Source organism: Lineus longissimus, chromosome 16, assembly GCF_910592395.1.
Source record: "Lineus longissimus chromosome 16, tnLinLong1.2, whole genome shotgun sequence".
Taxonomy (NCBI): Eukaryota; Metazoa; Nemertea; class Pilidiophora; order Heteronemertea; family Lineidae; genus Lineus; species Lineus longissimus.
In genome coordinates this window covers 3037515-3059482 of record NC_088323.1, presented here as the reverse complement: position 1 = coordinate 3059482, position 21968 = coordinate 3037515, and the positions used below count along the sequence as shown (strand labels likewise).

The following is a 21968-nucleotide window of genomic DNA, read 5'->3' as shown; positions in this document are numbered from 1 at the left end:
ATAAAGGCTGATGATACCGTCTTTATCACTCAGAATCAACATTGTAATCCTTGCGAAAGTTTATGACAACTTTAGCTGAAGTGTTCGGCAAACCAATAACACCTGACATTGACCGTAGTCACCAGGGACCCGGCTGGGGGCAGGTCTTGGCCAAAAGCAGTGGGAAGGGAGTTCAAGTAAGTATCATTCGAAATCTACATGTAAGAAGTACGCAAATATGGATGCCCGGGAATCTCGAATGCGATTTTTGTAATATCAGCCGGGAATTCCATTTTCGGAAATTTCTGAATGGGTGATCTATTGTGATATCATTAAGATTCATAGCGATCGATCTATATCAGGAGTTTCTAAAAGTTCAAATCAATAACGCCTGTAGATCATATAGATACTGCACATCAAATTGGTTCAAAATAGATACGACGTCATTGTCATGTTCAATCCTCGAAAGTTATCAAAGATAAATAGATTTATTAGCAGCGATTTTCGACATACTGCGACCGACTCAATGGTCGTTCATGTATATATCACTTGCTTGGAGTCTGAGAAATATTTACTTTTTGTTTTAATTATTTCTCTGAAATCTATCAAATCGAACACACTTAAAGATAACCCACTTCGGTTGGTTCAAAGCACATGACGTCATTCTCATACATGTAGTTCCAGTGTGATTTTTGCTTTGGTATTTTGACGCAGTCAGCTGACCAATCAACCAAATTGGTTTAGATAGAGATAGCCCAGGCCAACTTCGGAATGTCATACTTATCGATTATATTTTACATGTACTTCCTTGGTCAGCTGGTGATATAAACTACAACTACGCGATTTGATTGGGCCGAGCGCTGGGTATAACAAAACATTGATAACGCTGAGATACCAGTATCTTACCTGATCATATTACCACAGGCAGCACCGCGGGACGCTTTGTAATACAGATACGGCATCAAAACATATGGATGGGCACACGTACAATACTGGCTCTCCATTATAAAGACACAAGGACAACGTTAACACTGATCGAATAGGAAATAGAAGATCTGCACTTTCTGGGGACTGAATCAAGGACTTTTAAGAGATTTCAACAAAAGAGGAAAGACAGGCGCGGTCACGAACTGGACGCTTCAGACAGAGAGCTAGGTGGAGATCACTTAATTGGATACTTTCAGAATTGAAACGATCCTCGATCACGTAGAAACTGCCACTGAGATTTTCCCAAACGCTGCCGGTGGCGCCTGATCAACTTGGCTGACAAAACACTGTGTGGTTGGATAACGGAACAGGACGGAGGGGAAATAAAGGAGGCACTACATGGTGCCAATATCTTATTTTTCCACCTGAGGACTTTCATCATCTTTAAGGACATAATTATTGTGACCTGACATCATCAGATTAGCGCTGCCTAGCGCTTCTGGATATTGATAACGGAAAGGGCTGGAGACGAAACCTTCTGGGGCCATCGCTCGCTTACTGGACCAAAGTTAACCGTCACTTTCTTGGCCAGGTGCACGAGGAGAGTAACACAATTTCAGTAGATTTAGGAGGACTCTCGGGGAGAACTAACGACAAGAGAAAAGGCCAAATCATGATATTTGCTGCACTGATTCCTGTAATATTTGCTCAGGTATGTATCCTTTGTTGAGTCTTGACAAGGCACCCTGAAGGGCACAGGGAGAGTGGAGGTTTTCTATAACAGGTTATTCACCTAATCTTGGTATGACTCATTCATATAAATATTCCCTGCTACACATTTGCAAGAATACCCAGTCCATCGTTGATACATGTACGTTTTATAATATGACTGACAAATTGAGTGATAACTTTAAAACATGTATATTCGGTCACCTCTGATAGGTCAAAGGAAGATTTAGGACAAATTATAGACTTCCTTTGCACTATTTAATAATACATAAGATACGTTTTTGTAATGCACTTAAGGTTCAAAGACAAGTTGATCTGCACTATGCACAACAATCTGTACTAGTTTTGTACGAATAAACATACATATAGAGCGGACTTCGCAAGAAACAGAGCCAATTACAACAACGCGTGCTGATGGGCCTGGCCTATGGAATGCTAAAGTGGAATTTATTCAAGATGATTTATATATATTCAAGATATCTTATATATATTCAAGATAATTTATATATATTCAAGATATGTTGTTTTTTTTATTAAAGATTTGTTTTTTATATTCAAGAGAAAGATTGTGTTCAAAATATTTTATTTTCATTCAAGATATTTTATTTACATCCAACATAAAAAATGTTTTACTAAGAATTACCAGAATATTTTGCATTAAAAAATAAATATATATATTAAAAATAAAGTTATTCTTGAAGCTATTCTGAAGTTATTCTAGAAGTTATTTTGAATATAGATAATTATATCTTGAATAAGAAAAACATATCTTGAATAAAAAAACATATCTTGAATATATATAAAATATCTTGAATATATGTAAAATATCTTGAATATATATAAATTATCTTGAATAAATTCTGCTTCAGCATTCCATACTGACCTGTCAAACATAATGTTGTTTTAAAGGTTGATCGACTGCTTGCTGATCAAACTCATTGGTCAGTTGACAAACTCGATAAACTCACCAGCAACAGTTTCGTCATTTTACAAACTCTATTGGTCAGTTTACTAGGCCCAAGTTCGTCAACAGGCCAAGCAGTTTGGTTGCTAGCAGTTGGCTGACCTTAAACAATCTTCAATCGGCCAGTTGACCCATTTTTGACTCAGCTACCTTTTCAGTGATTGTCCAGTTCACAGGGTAAACGGTTCTATCCAAACAACCCGAAAGAAGCGTCAAGGAAACTATCAAAGAAGCAAGGCTGACTATCTCATCACATTATTCATCACCTAAATCTCCATTAAGATCTAGCCGAAGCTGCCAATTGTTTGCGAATGCTGTTTGTTTTTAACAGGACACCATCCACAAATATATAGATTTAACAACTATACGCAACCATAGACATAGATCAAATCCGTAGCCTTTTAGATAATGAAGTGAATTGAATTCTCATAAACTATTCTAGAATGACAATATCGGTATTTATTACTGTTTTGATCACTCGGTAAACAAAGATAGCGGACCGAGTCACGGTTCATTCCACTAACCGATTTAATTTTCGAAATTTATGACTCATATTTCGTCTCGCCCATGTTGCTCACAATTACATGACTTTAGTGAAATTAAAGGGAGAAGATGGGTATGTTCGTATTCGGCATGATAGGTGGACCAGATTCATAGTGGTATCAAGGTCAAATGATATCGATTCTTAGCAAGTGTCTGTTCAATTTGTTTTCCAGCCTCCCACGTTTTAAATGGGTATTCACTTCATTTTGAATGTCCATATAATTGAATCAGTTCAGAGTAAATAGTGACATTAAAATGTCCCACCATATACTAATAACTACATTGTTAGATGTTTAATATTGTTATGATATCAAATTTAGGTCTGCTATCTGGCGGTTTCCATAACGACTGGCTTATTACTAGGACAAATAATGAAACAGACGCCAGTTTGAGTGGTTATTGTGGATAGAATCATCGATAGCTTACCTGCATTGGGGGAACGACCAGTCACAATTACGCCAATAAGATTATGATTTTTATACCTACGGCTCTCAGTAACCCAGCCTTACGGTCACGAAAATCAGCCTTAATACCGGAATTTCCGGTTTTCGGCCAGCAACCGAGCAGAAATCTATCACCCAATATCTGACAGCATTCCTCGTGAAATGTATAAAAGACGATGCATGGTGGCCTTCCACTACAAAATTCATTCCTCAAAGGTGCCCCTATCCCTTAATTGATAATAGCAGCAGAGGATAACTGAACCTAAGGAATCAAGATAATTATGTGATCATAAACTGATTGGTCCATAGGGACATCTGATCTGCTTCACTGTGCTTGCTTGGTAGGTCTGTCACACTGGTAAACCAACCGAGAGTAAATGAGGCAATGTGAGACTAATGAAGGAAAGACATTGAGAATGCGGTAGTATATCGTTGACCATCTCGGTCCAAAACTGTTAAAATACCAAGGTATCCCATGACAGGCAAACTATGTTACGTTTCAAAGAACCCCATGTCAATTGAACTTTTCACAACCACATTCGCTTGATGCATTTTCCGCCAACGTTTTCCCTCGCAGTTCTATCAGATTAAGGAAGGATTCGTGACTGAGTTTACCCGGCACAATAGCAATTTCGTCTGAATAACTCAGAAATCTCGGCATATGCAGGGATAATTTGATTGTGGACTGACAATGTTGCTGCAGTGGCCAGCCACAGATGGCAAGAAAGTAGCAAGTGTTATTTTGTGCATGGTCCGCGCTTTGATAACCTTCCATCTAAAGATTACTGAAGTAATTCATGGGTTTCATAAAACATTATGATGAACGATGGGGGTTATAATTTTATTGGGCAGGCGATACCAGCAAATAGCACAGGGAGATTTTATTTGCTCGATTCCTTTTAATCTCATAGGTTTCGTATGCTCAAGTCTTTTCAATCACAAAGTAAATTAACAGAGAATTGATAGAGTAGGGACATAGTCGACACCGCCTTATAGTTGAAGAGCAGCAGCCAGTGACCAATGATGGTTCGCTCTCCATGCTCTAGTCTCTTTCGGAATGGACGGGAATAACCATGGCATCCTGCAGTATAAAGAGTACGGAAACCAGACATGTCATAAGTCGCCCAGCCCCAGAGAGACTTATCGCAAGACCACGGTGTCAATGCTTTTTAAAATAGTCTTCTAAAGGATTCACGTTGTCACTAAGTCATGATGAGCATGTAGGACACGAGGTTGAAAAGTGACATCATGAATCCTATGGAGCCCACTCTTTGGAAATCAGTGAGTGACACATTACAAGTAACAAAGGGTAGACTCTAAATAAACCGAGCCTGGGTGATTATTTCGGACCCCAGGACACCAAAACGTTCCCTTTGTCATGTTTCAGATTGCCTCATCCGGCGGTGAGAGTGAGACTTACTGCCTCGACAGCTACGGGAACTTGACACATGATGACTTCATCACTTGGACCTGCTCAAACTGTGTCCCGATCCTCTTCTTCAAGAATGATCTGCCCATCCAAGCCAACTTCAATGTAGGACCGAATCTCTTCCTCAAAGCGAATATCAGCGTGCAGTATACGCCAACAGTAAATGACCCTCCGAATGTAGAGGTGTGCGAAAAGTACCTTACACCTGATCAATGTGCGCAGTGGTATGAGTGTTGCGCGGCAGCGAAACAATGCTGTGAGGTCCAGCTGCAGAAACCAGTTCAAATAGCAGGTAGGGAGACCATTATGGAGCATGTAGATACATCGGACCGCAGTCCATCCACTACGACTGCTTACTTGGATCCTTGCCCCGAGGTCTCACTGACATGTACACTAGGCACTGTCAGTGAGTGCGGATCAGTATCAATGATGCCAGGACAAAGCAAAGTGATCGAAGAGTTCGGACAGGGTTCAAACAACCAATCACATGAAGCCATGACTGAACTTTTCGATTCCAATGATATTCAAAATTATTCCAGTGGTTCCCTTTATCAGAAACCAATCCCTAACCTATAGATACTGCCAACTCATCATTTTCAAAACATCAATAAAAATATCATTAACCCACTTGTAAGCTTACATACATGTCTAGTGTTTTATGTCTAATGCTTTCTGTTCGCTATCATTTCAGAGAATACTGATTTCTGTCCGGCAGTTTGGGACGGTGTGGACTGTTGGTCTGCAGCCAAGGCGTCGACACTCTCACGTCATGAGTGCCCAAGCTACTACGTCGATGACGACCTTGTCTCGTCGGAACGTAAGTAAACATAACATGGTTTAGCTAGATGCGGAATTGTCTGGGGTGATGTGTAAGTATCAAATCAAGATACATGTAGAACTTGTTCCCCGTTGTATCCTTCCCAATAAGACCAAGTTCGTTGCACAAAGCTTTCTTTAGAATACAATCAAATACATTATTGTAGTGATATCTTTTAAGAATGTAATCAAAGTTGGTTGATTTGAAATAAACAAAATCTATCGGATTGATGGCAACCTATGGCATACAGTCAAATCAAGTTGCAAATCAAGCTGGTTGTATGGCAATCGTTAAAAATGGAAACAATATATTTATAATTTGTATATGTTTCAGCGATATCAACCAAGATATGCTCCGCAGGGGGACACTGGTACTCTAGGCCAAATTCCTCTGGCCGGGCATGGACCAATTACACGAACTGCTTTTATAAGGTGAGATAGTGTATGGTCCAGTCGATGTGTTCCGACATTGGCTTGAAAGAGTATACCACACGTACCAGAATATTCTAAGCATACCTCAGTTTTAAGAAGAGCCAGGTGACAATCAGGCCTTATCAACCTACCAACTAGGATTTCGATGATGACATCTGATACTCTTAATTAAACAGGCGTTTTCGAGGCAGCTTTTTACATGTTATATTGTAACTTCATCCTTAAATTGTAACAAGGGACACCAATTCCCATAATAGTCATGCTACTTTTGATACTTCTAGCCTTGGTTGCTTCTATAATCTTAAGAGAACGATCCTCCTGATGAGCTTGTGCACCGTTCACCAGCTCAAGAGGATCCGGCGCTAGGATAAAGAAAGTCTTAATGTAGCCTATTCTCGACATGATATATGAAAGCCGAACTATCTCTTTTCAGAAAGACCAGACTGCCATCCTGCTTAGCAGTATCTACGTGAGCTTCGCTTTCCATCTCTTCAGCTTAGCATCACTAGTAATCGCCGTGGCACTTTATGCAGTCTTTAGGTAAGATCGTAATTTATTAAATTTTGAGCTAGACTAGACACACTTGGACAGTAATACCAGGTTCTAGTCAAGAACTGTCAGCACTTCATTGTGAATTGGGACGGTGAAATATTCACCATGGTGAGCATGGGTAAACTCCGATATCACCATGGTGAACGTTGATTCACATGGCTTCATGATGTTCCCATTTTTCCTCCAGGTCCTATCTCCGACGTGATGAGAAGGGTCGGTGTAAATTCAATCTGAATATCAACCTGTTCATAGCATTCATCTTCATGGGCTTAGCTACCATTATATATGAGCCCATCTATTATCTTGACGCCATCGTAAACTTGGAGGACAACCGCCTGGATGAAAATACAGTATGTATATACTCTCGATGTAAATGTATCAAGAACACAAATCGAAACATGGTTTTCCAGCAGCTCGTAATTTAGAAAGTTTAGATCGACGAGCCCATCTCCTTCTTCGATGTACAGCGAATCAGAGCCTATGGGGTAGCCTACACGTAGTCCGGCTCAAACCCTTGAAGTCCGTTCAATGTTAAAATTTCTGAAGGTGTTTCCTATGGAATGCTTAAGCGGAATTTATTCAAGATAATTTCTATATATATATTCAAGATATTTTTCAGAAATTCAAGATATTTTATAAATATTCAAGATTTTTTTTTCAAGATATGTTTTTTTCAATTCAAGATATAATATAAAAATATATAAATAAAAAAAGTGTTCAGAATTTTTTATTTGCATGCAAGATATTTTATTTACATCCAACATAAAATATTTCTTCCTAAGAAATAACAAAATATTTTGCATCAAAAAATAAATATGCAAGACCTTTTAAATTTTGCTTCAAGAATAACTTTATTTTTTGTATATATACTTATTTTTTTAATGCAAAATATTCTGGTAATTCTTAGGAAAATTTTTTTTTATGTTGGGTGTAAATAAAATATCTTGAATGAAAATTAAATATTTTGAACACATTCTTTATCTTTAATATAAAAAAACATATATTGAATAAATAAAACATACCTTGAATATATATAAAATATCTTGAATGTATATAAAATATCTTGAATATATAAAATTATCTTGAATATATATAAAATATCTTGAATTTATATGAAATATCTTGAATATTTATAAATTATCTTAAATAAATTCCGCTTTAGCATTCCATAGTCTCCATCTCAATTCGAACAGTGCAAAGTTGAGGAATACTATTTCCAGAGAATATCAACCCGTCTCTCATCCTCAATAAAAAGAGTCAGTCGTATCCTCCTCCCCTCGCACAAGTGAGTTCGGTGCCGAGAGTTGATCTGTGGTTCAAGATGCCTGTCTCTGAGTGGTAACTCATTGTAGTAGTACTGATGCAGTATTTGAACATTTATTTAGGTAAATGGTATATTATTGAGTACATTCACATACCATGTTAGCCAATTGAATTTTAGATTTGGAAATGTCTTCCATGCAGATAGAGTGCAGAGTCCTCAAGGTCCTAATCTGGTATTTCCGAAGTGCCACGTACTGGTGGTTATTCTGTGAAGGGCTGTACCTACGAGAGGTGCTCATAAATCCCATCGGAGGCAACAAGTCCATGCTCAAACACATCATTATTGGATGGGGTGAGTAGTATCACTCTTCAAGTGTAATAATACAGACGTAGGCCTACTGGTTCTCTTATTAATTCTCAATCTCATGCAGCATTCTAACACCACTGCCTTATCAAGGAACCATCAATCATTTATGGCAACTGCAGACTTATAAAACACTTTATAGATTAACTTTGACCAGGTAGTTTTAGATTTTCAAGTGGTTTATATCTCAAACTATTTCCTGGTTCAAGTGAATAAATTGAAATGTCAAGATGACATTTCTTTAACAACAGTATCAACGTCACTATTATTCGCAATGACCCTGTATTAGACAGTTAACAGAATGTTTACCATGAACATTATTTTCTGTAGAGCTTCTATTCTCTCCTATATCTCACAGGACTTCCTTTCCCACCAACGATAGCATGGGTGGTGGCAAGAGTGATGACAGCCAACGAACGGCAAGTAGATCTTCACCCGTGTGGCCTGATTTCATGATTTGCACGCGCGCTGGCATGACGCATCCCATCGGTTTTCAAATATATCAATTTACGACTTAATCGGAACATTCAACTAGCAATCCAATTAAATCAACGTTTGTTCAGCACTGATCGCTTTTCCAACACTTGCAATTCTTCTTAACGTTTTTTGCTCAATCTTTTTAAGACAAATCATTCATTCTATCTTTATTATTTCAAACGTTGTTCTCTATCATTATCTAATTAATAAAGTATTTGCTTACAGCTGTTGGAGTGGTACAGCTTCGGCCCACCTTGACTACATTGTGGTCGTTCCCAACCTGTTGGCACTCTTGGTAAGTATCCCGTCCATCTCAATATTCTCCAAACAATGCCCAGTCCTGAAAAATCACCACGAGCAGGCAGGGCATGATGGTTTTCGTCATTGCGAAGACACGCGGAATACATAGTACGGCTTCCCTCTTACATATTATGACTGTGATGATGACAGAGACTAGCGAGCACCCTGATCAGAATCGTTTTAGTTCTGAGGGTTCTCATGTGAGGGTTGTGTCTTTGAACTTGTTCCCCTTTCATCACCGTGATCATGATGATGACGGAGACAGAATTAGCGAGTTGAGTCCCAACTTTTACAAAAGTTACTCCTCTTTCCAGTTGAATCTGATATTACTGATCACCGTCCAAGTGGAACTGATGAGGCATTTTGCTGACACAAATGATGACGATGTGGTAGATTTAGTAAGGTGAGTGCCTTTACATTAAATGTTTAGTGACATGTATATAGAAAATAATGAAGACTATATTTGTTCTCTAGGAGCAGATGCGACGACTTTATGTTCTCTCATAGATAATCAACTTGAAAAGGTTCGTCTGCTATACCAGTCAAATAGATATGGATTCTATTCCCATTTGGAAGAATGAAAAGAAATGTTTTTATATATATATGAATGTTTGCCTTTGGTGAAGTTCAAGAAAGATGTTAGAAATCAGCTGCTGTTCATTGTCTGGTATTCTTCCCCTTTCTTTCTATAGACAAGGGATCAAAGTGACATTCAGTTTGATACCAGTGTTTGGAGTCCAGATTCTTGTCCTCAGCTACCGGCCTGAGGACTGGTTACCATACGACATCATCGCCAACATTGTGGTCGGGATCCAGGGGTTCCTGGTGGCGCTTATGTACTGTTTTCTTACGAAAGAGGTAAGCACCCACCAGCAAATGTCCGTCTAGTTAGGCACGGAATCTTGCAAGGAGGAAAAGCCTAAGAATTCTGATGATACCAAAAGACAAGGTTGATAAATGTTGTTGCGATCATTCCGATCACGACGAACCTTACATGACTGATTTTATCCAGGATGTAGACACATGTCCGTGTTTAAACCAATAGTCAGCAGATGACTTCGTTATTTTCAAGTTGCATATCGTCACCCTAATAAAATAAATGCCCAGGTCATTTTTTGCCCAAATTGATATTTTCACATGAAGTCAGCTCTTTACCAAAACACAACTTTTTTAAACCGCTCTTTGAAATTCTCATGTGGTTTGATTTAATATTGCTTCCAAAGGAGGTGAGTTTTTATCAGTATTTTTTTCTTTTTTCCAAACTTTAGCAATTATAAACATCTCCTAGTAGATACTTGAAATAAGTCTGCATTCAAGTCCTGGCGTATTCCTTAAGTTGAAGTTGGATTCTGGTTCTGAAATTAAATCCAGATTCTTATCATCTCAACATAGAACAGACAATATCATAGATCGTGGATTTTCGTTTTGAAATCTCAGTTTTTATATTCTGGCTGACAAAATCTATCTATCTTTCAGATTCGCAATGCCTACCAGCGGTACAAACGTCATGCAAGGATCTCCATATCAAAGAGCAGTAGCAAAGGCACACAATCCTCAAGACTCAGTACATCCATTGCAGGTTCCTCCAGTGGCAGAAATGCCTCCGTTCCAGACTCATTCCCAATGCAGAACACTAGTGGGGGAACAACACAGAATGAGCCCAGAAATTCAAGTGTATGGTACATTCAGGAAGCCCAGAGTGCTGGGAACCAGAATACTGTGATTGCACTATAGTGATGGGCTTAACCTAAAACCAAGTACGAGTATTTGCAACCCTTGTACCACAATCACCATTCAAACTTGAAATCATGTTTATGACTAATCACGGTTGTTGTCGCATTTGAAATTCATCAAGTAAATGGAAGGGGTGATGGGTAATTACATAAACTGTAATGAACACCCCTTCTATATCCCTGAACAACAGCAAAAGCAGTCAATGTCATTAGTTACGCATGAATTGTGCACGAAAACATGTTTTTAGGCTTGAATGAGAACGATGGACATGGTTGTGATACTTCTTAGTTTATGGAAGAGGATGCAGAGCTGATGAGCTCAGGTAAAATTGGATTCTAAGTAACAATATACCTCTATTTATTTACCATATGTTTATAGCGAATTAGTGACGAATTGTCTCCTGAATATAGTGAAGATGTGACAGAGATTGCAGGAACTAAACTCTGCATTACCTGATGCACAAAGAGAACCTCTACCTGAAATGCTGAAGGATTAAATGTGGCCTGTACAGTCTACTTTTATAGTGCAAGCCCAGGTTTAATGTAACATCAAGTTGCCACTGCAACTCTCCGAATTAATTATAATAATTATTCACATATTTTGTAAGGCCGGGTTTACATATGATTCGACAAGTGACAACATGAATCGTATACCCAGCCTTACAAAAAAAATGTGTAATTATTTTACATAATAAAAAGTCACATAATTTGCAGCCGCTGATGGCTGTTTTTGGAGTTCAGTTCCCATCAATGTTGACATAAGTCATATATATTTATGTACAAAACAAATGTATAGTAAATTCCCATATATATTGGCTCTTATGAATAAATTATTTTTATCAATGCATGCTTTTTGTTTTTAAAACAACTCAACAGGATAAGTAAGCTGGTACAATCGTATCTGCATGCGACACCTATATTAGATGGCACCAGCACAACTCTTCCATGATTAGGAAGGATCAGACACAAAATAACACAAAGACAATACTGACAGAGCTAAGGTGACATTTTATTTTGTATACAACAATATTTACAGGCCGAAATTTTGGTATCTTCAACGCCATTGACAGTCCGAATGAATTCCTGTAGTCAGCTGTAGGTTTAGAAAATGGCATCATATAGCATGAAGTTTGACAGTGGCTCGCTAAACTATATAGGCCTACCTACAGAACCGTGCTGCTGCTTTGTACAAATTAACCAATAGTTCCAATGTGACACTGTCAGTCTATTCCTGATACAGGAGCTATAAATCACTGCCACAACAGAGTTTTATGAAAACTGTCCTTTCATTCTTCTCTTGACACACCTGACCCAGAATTGTTCCAAATCTAACCTAAAATTGACACACAAAAGAGGGTTTACTTATGACATGCATGATCAACATGATGAAGGCCACTACATTCATGTTATCAATTATCACAAGCCAGTTTTTTTGGTTCATATTCGACATCAGAGCCATTCAATAAAAAAGCTTCGCAAAGTTCTTCAGAGAAAATCATTTCAGTGAACACGATCTTTAACAAAAAACGGTTTAAAAGGAGACGATATTCAACGTCTTTTAGGAAAATATCTCATTCCCATCGAGATTTTTTCCGCCGCTTCCCCTCTGCTGAAGTGCTGCCGGCCTGTGGAGGGTGAAATGAAGGCGCGGCTGGTGGAGGTGGTTCAATATGTGATGTTCCTGGCTGCCATTGGCTCCCCGACGTCGACACAAAGTTGGACTTGAATTGATTCTGGAAAGAAAGAATACAATTATATAAATTATATATAATTATATTGGGTGGGTTTACATAAGATTCACATGTCACGGCTCACATGTCAAATGTCACTTGTCACAAGAATGTTTGTTAATTGATAGTGACATTACAAGCAACAACGTGAACTCCATGTCAGCCAAGCCTCAATGACCAGGTTCTTTGGCTAAGTGGTTTTCAATGAAGCCAGCTGAAGACAGAAGTATCAACCCCCACGTGCATGAAATTACCACTGGTACCAGAGCGCAGACACTCATATTTCCAGTGGGCCACTCTTCAATATCCCTTGTACTCCGATACCTACCAGACTGAGCAGCTTCCTTTAGTTCTACAGGATGGTTTTAGGTTAAAGTGTGAAGTACGTAAGATGATAATCTCTATCATACATGTACATGTAGTTGGTATCAGACTATAAACCTAAGCAAGTTTTTAAGTAACTACTCACCGTAAAGGCTTGTTTCATGGCTGCAACTCGATCTCCACTTGGTCCACTATTCCTGGCGTCATATACAGTGAATCCACCTGGTGTTGGTGCAACACTACTGGTTTGGGAAGGTCTTGACCCAGATCCACCTTCAGACTAGTCAACAAAAGAAAAACATCCAGTGCTATGGAAATGTTATGGATTTGGCAAATCTTGCTTGTTCATTTAGGTGGTTCATAAATTAAATTGTAGATGTTTTTTGACAAAATATTCAAATCTTAATCCTTGAGAATACCATAATTTATCCATTACCATAAAGTTGGGTACAAATACTCCACCCTCTGCCTCTAATTGGTATAAGAAACCTGTGGACGATCAGCACAGCAAGATTACTGCAGAGAAGCATTCTGCATTTACCTTAGGTAAGCCAACCCCAACTTACCACTCCCAAGCCCGGTCGTTCTCTGAATCCTAACCCCTGTCCTCCAATATTCATCTTCTTGGCTTTGCCATGTCTGAATCTTGTCTTCTTAAACCATGGATTCTACCATAAAAAGAAAGGATTGCGTCAGATGGCAAGTAGAGTAGAACTTCCCTTAGTGGACACCTCTGTTTGTGAGGTAGTCCCTCTTTTCGGGAAAGTGTTTTGCTCCCAAATGGGTTAAGAAACTGAACTCTGTAATCAGGACACCCCCTTATTAAGGACAGGGGTGTCCTTAATAAAGAGTCTGGTGGCCCTAATATGCACAGCACCAATTTCAAAACCAGGAATATGGTTGGATACATCAAAACAGCACCAAAATAATCTGGGCTATTTTTGAAAGTGCAATACCTGTAAGGCTATGTCGATGAGTGACTGAGGGCAGGCCTGATCTGCAGCCTCGAGATTTCGCACCAGATGTCCCGCAAAGTCTTTATCCTTTCCTGTGATGAGTGTATAAGCTGTACCTTTCTCTCCTGAAATAGCAGTGAAATATTTGTCCATCAGGGCAAGATGAAAGATAGCTGCACGTTCTTTTGTGAGAATGAAACACCACACCTTCGACAAGTTGAAAGAAAGGTAGTCTACATGTATCCCCATTTCATTTTCTCTGGGATTTCACACTAAAGTTTGCTTCCTAGACAAAAAAATCAGCATGAGCGATGATAATGAGAGTGATGAAAACCAGGTTACATGTAAGAGCAGGTGGGACTATTTTAGATTTGTCTATACGAGTACTGGTATGACTGGATTACCTGCCCTTCCTGTCCGACCGATCCTATGGATGTGAGTATCAATATCTCTCGCCACATCATAGTTCACCACTGTTTTTATGGATGGGATATCAAGACCACGTGCAGCCACGTCAGTCGCCACCAACACTGGAAAATCCTTTTTCTTGAAGCGCGAGATGATATCATTCCTCTCTACCTGGCTCATGTCACCGTGAAGTAGTCCAAGTTTGAAGTCCTTTTTCTCCAGATTCTCTGCAAGTTCTATTGAATTGGCTTTCCTCGTCACAAAGATGAGCACACTGCCAACTATTCGAGAGTAGAGGAAAAAATTCATACTGTTAGAATGCTGGTGCTCTTATTGACTTTCTGAATCATTGATTGCTTTCAGATTTTCAGTTTGGCTGAGACATTGAGGTGGAATGGAATGTCACTTCATGCCCCACATGAATCGACTTATCATAAAGGCTGGGTTTACATATGATTCATGTTGTCACTTGTCACATCACACATGTCACCTGTCACGAGCATGTTCTGACATTAAACTTTTCCTGTAAAAAAAGTTCTGCCTTTGAGTTAATTTGTTTAAATACAATGTACCTGTTGTAAACTTAACCAGCCGCTGTGTCAACCATGTCCATTTTGCTGGCCCTGGCGTCATGACCTCAACTATTTGTGTGATATCTTCGTTGGCCTCGCCCAGCTCTCCCTGAATTACTCGGATTGGATCAGTCAAAATATCACGTGCCAGACGTTCGACTTTCTTCCTGAAGGTGGCACTAAATAGTAACGCTGGAATCAGATCAGATTATTTATAAATACATACACTTTTATTAAGTTAAATAATGCCGTTAGCGAAGGGGGATAAAGAGGCCAGTCATACTTACTCTGCCGGTCTGGTCGCACATGGTTAGCAATAGAACGCACTTGTGGCTCTGCAACAAAGAAAGAAGGCTTAAGTTTTCAGAACTTGATGGACACAGCACAATCAGTTACTCGTTGATTGAATATCTCAGTGATGTATACTGTATGCACATATACTGAGAGCTAAATTTTAAAAATCCTTAAACTATTGGTTTGTATTTGAGCTCCACCCTACTGCAGGCCAAAAACGAGGATTCTCAAAACGGTGTTTTAGAATTACTTACCAAAACCCATATCAAACATCCTATCAGCCTCATCAAATACCAAGAATGTGACTCGCCTCAGATTGGTGGCCTTCTTCTTCACCAAGTCTATTAAACGACCCTAAAATAAAGGGATCTCATTATTTTGTAGAGTGCACCTGGGAATCTACCTGATGTCGACTGCATTTTGTTATGATGAATGTATGTGTTTAGCTTCTGCAAGTAGTTTTAAGCCCCTCCCCACATCATTTTACATGCTGACAACCGAGCAACAAGACACCAAGTTGAGGGTTTATGACAAACTTACTGGAGTAGCTACGATGATTTCGGCACCTTCTTTACAAGCTTCACACTGCTCCCACAAGCTGCCTCCTCCATAGGCACAGACAACCTTGATGTTGTATACTTTACCAAACTTCTTTGCTTCGTGATAGATCTGAAAACAAAGACAAGCTGATTTTAAAACGGAGACAGGCTACTTGAACTGATTTATGAGTGACCAGGAAATCATATTTGCCAGCTGAAGTGGCATACTCAAGCAACAATGAATGATATGAGGGATGACATGACATAACCTTGCAATTTTTTACGAAATAAAACATGTCTCAATGACCTCCGGCCTTGTCTGAAGGGGGATCAACAAGAGAGGACAATTTGTGTCGTACCCTCTTTGATGTGGAGCTAATTGTTTCACTGCCCTGCATTCAACTCTAATGTAATTTTAAATGACAATGAAACCAGTATTTTACCTGTTGTGACAATTCTCTTGTTGGAGCCAGAATCAGACCAATCGGACCATCTCCTGGTTTTAGTTCTTTCTAGAATCACAAGCAACAATTAATCACTTCAGTAAGATGAAATACATAAATGACTACTTTTGATAAAAGTTTGAAACCAAGCAAATTGAGACAGAGCAGAAAACTATACTTTTATGTGCACGACAAGCAATCAATTTTTTGTTGAAAACATGGAATATCCATATATCAGCTGTCTTTTTTTTAATTAACAAAAACTGTGATGTGAACATGTTTGAGAACAAACTCATTGAGATAATGGCTACAAGCTAATGGAGCAATCCTTTATGTTTACCATCATAATTTCAAATAATGCACCAAATATTTTTTAGTCAGAGTGGAATGAACTGAATGCTGACCTGATCCATTATATGTACAAGCATTGGCCATATAAATGCTGCTGTTTTACCACTGCCTGTCTTGGCTATACCAATGATGTCCCGGCCCATCAAGGCTACAGGGATACCCTGAAGAAGAAAATAGAGATTTATATGTAGAGTATAACTGTCTATTGAGACACCATTGGAACTGAAAATTGCTATCCCGGATAGCGAGATGTCCTGAATACAGAGGTCAATTTTACAAATTGATAAACTAAGGCTTCATTGCTTACCTGTGCTTGAATTGGCATAGGCGTAGTGTACTCGTTCTTCCTGATAGCTTTCATCAACGCCTCATCAAAACCAAAATGACCAAAACTTGAAACTGGCTTAGGCGGAAAGAAACCGGACACCTAGAAAAAGATAAATTCGTGTTTGTGAGATGAGATCTTTTTGTAATTGTGCACAAAGAACAACAGCAAGAGTGCGGTACCTTGAAGTTAAGGAACTGAACCCATGGCAGATGGTCTATGCTAAGATACATTACCCCTTGTAGGTGGGACTCAAATGAAGTTGATCAGTTAAATTACTCACCTTTATGCCAAGTTTCTTTCTCAATTCCTCTACCTCGACGATAGATAGTTTGGCAATATCCTCGTGTGGCTCATAAAAGTTTTTCGAAAATCTTGGATAGTCTATCTCTGAATGATCAACTGGTGGAAGGGGGTCAATATACTGGAAAGGAAATGACAATGATATTGACCACTATTCTGTCATCAATCAGTTTATTATTACATGAATTACTATGGTACACAATACCTGAACATGAGCGAAGTTAGATAATACCGATGCAAGCTTCTTCTTATGAATACCAGAAATGTTGAGTCTACTCTGACTAAAAGCCAGTAAGTAGCAGGTTAAAACATGGCATTGTGATCTGTATCATTGACAATGAAAGATTGACAGTCAAAATACTGTCTAAGCTTTTGTCGTCATGTCATGTGGATGTGCTGTGTGCACTTACATGTAGTTTTATTTCAAAGCTCGAATGTACTACCTTATTTTTCTCAGGCACAATTGGGTTTCCATCCTCATCATAATCAAGGTCCGCATCATCATCAAGTATGACGCCAGCCATTGGGTTCTCTTCCATGTAGCGGTAATACGACTCTTCGACGTCCTCTTCTTCGATGTCATCTCGAATATCCTTCTTCTTTTCTTTCCCGCCATCTTGTTGCTTCACCTCTTTCTGTAATTTCAAACACACATTCAATTCTATGGCCCATTTTGTAAAGCCTCACAAGACCTTAATTTGCATCAATTCTTAATACTACCAGGGACGGTTACCCATACGCTCTTTGTCCAGGCGCAGCCCCTGGGCAAAAACAATTTTTTTCATTAAACATCCAGGCAAGTTCATTGAGTTAGTACATTTTCTGTCAGAGCACCTGAAAGTTCTTACCAAAGTGCTAAGTAGAAACTATTTTTAAAGAACTGCAATACATGAATTTTATACATTACAATACAGTACAAACATTAGACAGGATCTACTGTACATTTAGGATCTAGGATGATAGCGGACTTGTACCTCAATATCTGCCATGAATGCATCCAATGGATCCTCGCTGTCATCACTGTCAGAGTCAGCTTTCTCAGTCTTTTTCAACACAGGACTCCCCGGAGCAGGGAGATACTCGAGATCAGCAATGTTTTGTTCTTCTTCTTCATCTTCAAAATACCTGAAAAAACAGACAGATTTTACTTTTAGTTGTTCCCTTGAAAATACTGAGATGATCAAAAGAAGAAGCTTAGTCGGTCTGAAGGGCATATTGCTTCTGCCAGGATTTAAAAAAGGCAGGGTATATTAATCTTAGGGAAAAGGGCAAGGAAAAATTTGGGAAAGTATCAAAAACTTACTCTTCTTCACTTTTTATTCGGCGTTTCCCAAAAGAGATGGAGCCGTATCCCACACTTCGTCCTGGCAATGCAGAAGATGAGCCAAGAGGATTGGAATAGCCTCTACCAGGTTCTTTGCCACTGCTAGTGCTACTGCTTCCAAGTGCAAAACCTGCAAAGCCAAACCCTTTGGCCTTGCCATCACTTCCCTTATGGAACATAATTTAGGATTTGTTTGTATTCTGTTCCTGCAAATAATAAGAGTCATGATGAGGTAATTGTTTTCTTTAGGGTAAGTTCACATCCTCCAGAAACATAATGCTCAAATGTGTAGGCCTACTGTGGCTATCAACAGCACGAATATTGAGATAAATGAGAAGGCAGTACTGGGACTGACTTATGGCATAGTCCAAGGTTGGCTTGGCCTAATTGGGACTTCTGACTCAGGGACATCCTAAACAGCGTCCATGTGGTCACTTTCAAAGTAGGGGTGTGCACATCCGGTGTGTCCATGGAGCAATTTTCTGAAGCCTTTTAGTCCAGCAGTAATCGGCCCATTTCACACCCCTTTCAGCGGGGCTATAATCTACTTCACGGCCTGAGACATTGTCACAACCTTAACTTATAGCTTAGTCTGGTTACTCTATTAAAGCTTATCGCCTTCGACATCATCCATGCAGCCAAGCCATCATTGCATCAAGAAGAGGAACGTAAAGTAAGTGTGGCATTCGCCTCCCCTCCCCTCCCCTCCCCTACGCAACTGAGTCGTAGGCATGATGAAAGAAACACTTAAACAATTGGCTAAATGGGATGAGTGATGTCCCCTCCGAAATCGACCGAAGTTTGTTTTGACCGAGTTTCGTCCGAAAATAGACAGCCTAAATGGCAATGCACATGCATTGCAGGTACTACATGTCAACGGGTCATTGTCGGACGTCAGTTCGTCAAGAAAACCGAAGGAATTGAAGGATTCATCGAACTGATCAACACATCATTAGTTTTCAGTGAAGTTCAACTGTATTCCTAGATAAATCACTTTGGTATGTAGAGAGTAAGATTACAATTAACTCACGTTAGTTTGAGTTCCGTGGAAGTAGAGTTGTCAGTAGGTTTAGGGGCGCAAAGACCTAGCTTATAGCGAGCAATTCGTACACTAAGATTTCAGTGATGGACGTAATGACATACATGAAGTATTTGGCATTTTAGAGTCATATTTCGTGTCATAATAACTACATGTACGTTGTAAACATAATGCTCAAAAAGGCAGTAGGGCAATATCAAGCAAACAGTAATTGAAAAAAGTGATTTTCCATTAACTGAATATTGTTTTTAGACACTATAGGCCTACATGTATTGGCTTACTAATACTTTTCCGTACACCACGAGAACAATGCATGTGAAAGTTAATATGTTTGAAGATGAAGAAAAACTCGGTCGTCTAAAATGTCCGCGGTGGTCGATATACTGGAGTCCGTGAGCGCCGACAGTCTAGTGGCGTACGGATACGATCGAGAGGTCAGTTTGGGGTTCCACCGACGGTGCTCGCATGCATTCGTCGTATCCCCGAAACCTTTGAAGAACTGTAGGCTTAAATCTCGTGGCATATCGGATGCGCATCCGGTGACGGTAAAGGAACTGCAAATCTCGTGGCATCCCATGACGTTGTCAACAGGGTGAGAGAAATGAGGCAGTCACAGCCAGTCCTGGCTGCTCCACCGTGTTGATGAGAGAGATGACTGTGCAAGAGAAGATGTGCCCAGGCCATCAAGGCATCATGCAAGGTTGATTGACCGACGAATGATAAAGAATGAAAGACAAGTGACCTGCCAAAGATCACACAGCAGATGACCAAAAGATTCCTTCTTTGTAGATTTGCAGCCCTTGAAAGCGTATCTACTTTGCCACTTGCACTCTCCCGGGGTAGGCTACTTTCTCGGTTCATGCCCATTTCGCCTTGTCTTTTTTCGCCTTTTCCCATTTTGCCTTTAAAAAATATACATTTCGCCTTCTCCTATTTCGCCTTTTCCAATTTTGCCTCTTCCCAATCCGCCTTATTCTATCTCGCCTTTGTCTTTTTTCGCCTTTTCATTTTTCGCCTTATGCTATTTTGCCTCTGTTTTATCTTGCCTTATCACAAGTTGCCTTATCCATTCTTGCCTTCGTCTCAGTTTGCCATTGTCTTAATCTGCCTTCTCCTATTTCACCTTGTCCTAATTTACCTAATTCGCCTTCATCCTATCTCGCCTTTACCCGCCCCGCCTTTGTATTATTTCGCCTTCTTCCCATTTCGCCTTCTTCCTACTTTGCAACAAACTTGGTGTCTTTACCCATGTTTGTTGAGTCAATCTTTCATATGAAAATGTCTTCAACAGTGTTGAAGGGCTTCTAGGGTCCATTCGGGGGTACCCCCAACCAAAACCCGGTGGACATTGCCAAAATTACAAGTGTAGATAACTTCTCAGCCATTATAGTCATATTACATTACATACCATATTACAAAAGACTTTTGTCTCTTTTACCCATGTTTGTGGGGCCAGTCTTTCATATAAGAGTGTTTCCACGAATTATGTTTTGGTACCCTACCCAAGGCTGTTGCTTAATTACCAATATTTTCAAATCTTCATAACTTCTGAACCATCTACATGTAAGCTTACATGTATCTCCAAAACCAACTTAGTATCTTTACCCATGTTTGTCAAATCTTAGAGTTTTCCAAGTCTTTCATGGAAATATTTTGGCATAGTGTTTCGGCATTCTTTGATGAGTAAGACTTGTGACCTGGTACTATATAGGAGGGATGGGGGTGCTAAGTATTTTATTGATCATTCAAAGTGTGAGTGCTTCTGAAGTTCTTTATTATGGACTATGGTCAATAGGCCTATTCAAATCCAGCAATCTGGAAGATGTATTCCTTTGATCATTGGGGAATTATGAGGCCTTCTCACAGAACGAGTTAGCTCTCAAGAACGTCACACGCAGTGTTCCCTTTAGATGGTTTTGGTACGTTTGATGTTCTTCATTCACAGCAATGCTATAACTTAGCATGAGATAATATAAGTACCAAAGTTTTTTTGAACAGAATCATTAAACTACTCAAAACACTGCCCCCCCCCCCCTGCAAATAATAGACCCCTTGCTTAACGAAGGGGGATTGATAAAAGGCGAGGTGAGATATGGCGAAACGGGAGAAGGCAAAATGGGAAGAAGGCGAATTGACACAAAGGTCAATAAGGAAAAGGCAAGATGAGATAAGGCAGGATGGAACCAAGGCAGAATAGGACAAAGGCGAAATAAGAAAAGGCAAACAAGGATGAGGCAAGATGAGAGGAAGGCGAGTTAGGAAGAAGGCCAATTGGAACAAAGGCGAGATAAGACGATGGCGAAATCGTAGAAGGCGAATTGAGAAAAGGCAAGTTAGGAGAAGGCTAAATGGGAGAAGGCAAAATTGGATAAGGCGAATAAGGTTAAGGCGAAATGGGCAGATACCACT

General features: G+C 39.5%; 2 protein-coding genes across 2 annotated transcripts; one reads left to right on the top strand and one right to left on the bottom strand.

Annotated features, from left to right (window-relative positions):
- The first annotated feature begins 855 nt into the window (after positions 1–855).
- On the top strand, positions 856–11833 carry LOC135500278 (calcitonin gene-related peptide type 1 receptor-like). Its single transcript, XM_064791624.1, has 12 exons — positions 856–1618; positions 4973–5306; positions 5706–5831; positions 6165–6262; positions 6696–6802; positions 7002–7164; positions 8279–8429; positions 8800–8860; positions 9144–9213; positions 9533–9621; positions 9911–10076; positions 10695–11833. The coding sequence occupies exons 1-12, from the start codon at positions 1580–1582 to the stop codon at positions 10950–10952; spliced, it is 1662 nt and encodes a 553-aa protein (XP_064647694.1). The 5' UTR covers positions 856–1579; the 3' UTR covers positions 10953–11833.
- A 106-nt stretch (positions 11834–11939) lies between these two features.
- LOC135500223 (ATP-dependent RNA helicase DDX42-like) lies at positions 11940–19628 on the bottom strand. The gene is made up of 17 exons (XM_064791523.1): positions 19551–19628; positions 18500–18726; positions 18171–18321; positions 17640–17831; positions 17177–17317; positions 16876–16995; positions 16622–16729; positions 16218–16286; positions 15776–15904; positions 15490–15589; positions 15229–15276; positions 14942–15133; positions 14366–14650; positions 13962–14086; positions 13572–13673; positions 13151–13285; positions 11940–12684 (listed from the first exon to the last, which is right to left on the bottom strand). Exons 2-17 carry the CDS (start codon positions 18697–18699, stop codon positions 12523–12525), a joined length of 2259 nt encoding a protein of 752 aa, XP_064647593.1. The 5' UTR covers positions 18700–18726; positions 19551–19628; the 3' UTR covers positions 11940–12522.
- Between the last annotated feature and the right edge of the window lie 2340 nt (positions 19629–21968).

What these genes read in the sequence shown, in the direction of transcription:
- LOC135500278 (XM_064791624.1), top strand. Translation starts at nt 1,580, where the DNA reads ATGATATTTGCTGCACTGATTCCTGTAATATTTGCTCAG. An exon ending in TTCCTGTAATATTTGCTCAG is followed by an intron (nt 1,619 to 4,972) that starts GTATGTATCCTT and finishes GTCATGTTTCAG; the next exon opens with ATTGCCTCATCCGGCGGTGA. An exon ending in ACCGCCTGGATGAAAATACA is followed by an intron (nt 7,165 to 8,278) that starts GTATGTATATAC and finishes TCTTCCATGCAG; the next exon opens with ATAGAGTGCAGAGTCCTCAA.
- LOC135500223 (XM_064791523.1), bottom strand. Translation starts at nt 18,699, where the DNA reads ATGTTCCATAAGGGAAGTGATGGCAAGGCCAAAGGGTTTGGCTTTGCA. An exon ending in CTATGCCAATTCAAGCACAG is followed by an intron (nt 16,730 to 16,875) that starts GTAAGCAATGAA and finishes TTTCTTCTTCAG; the next exon opens with GGTATCCCTGTAGCCTTGAT. An exon ending in CAAGAGAATTGTCACAACAG is followed by an intron (nt 15,905 to 16,217) that starts GTAAAATACTGG and finishes CTTTGTTTTCAG; the next exon opens with ATCTATCACGAAGCAAAGAA.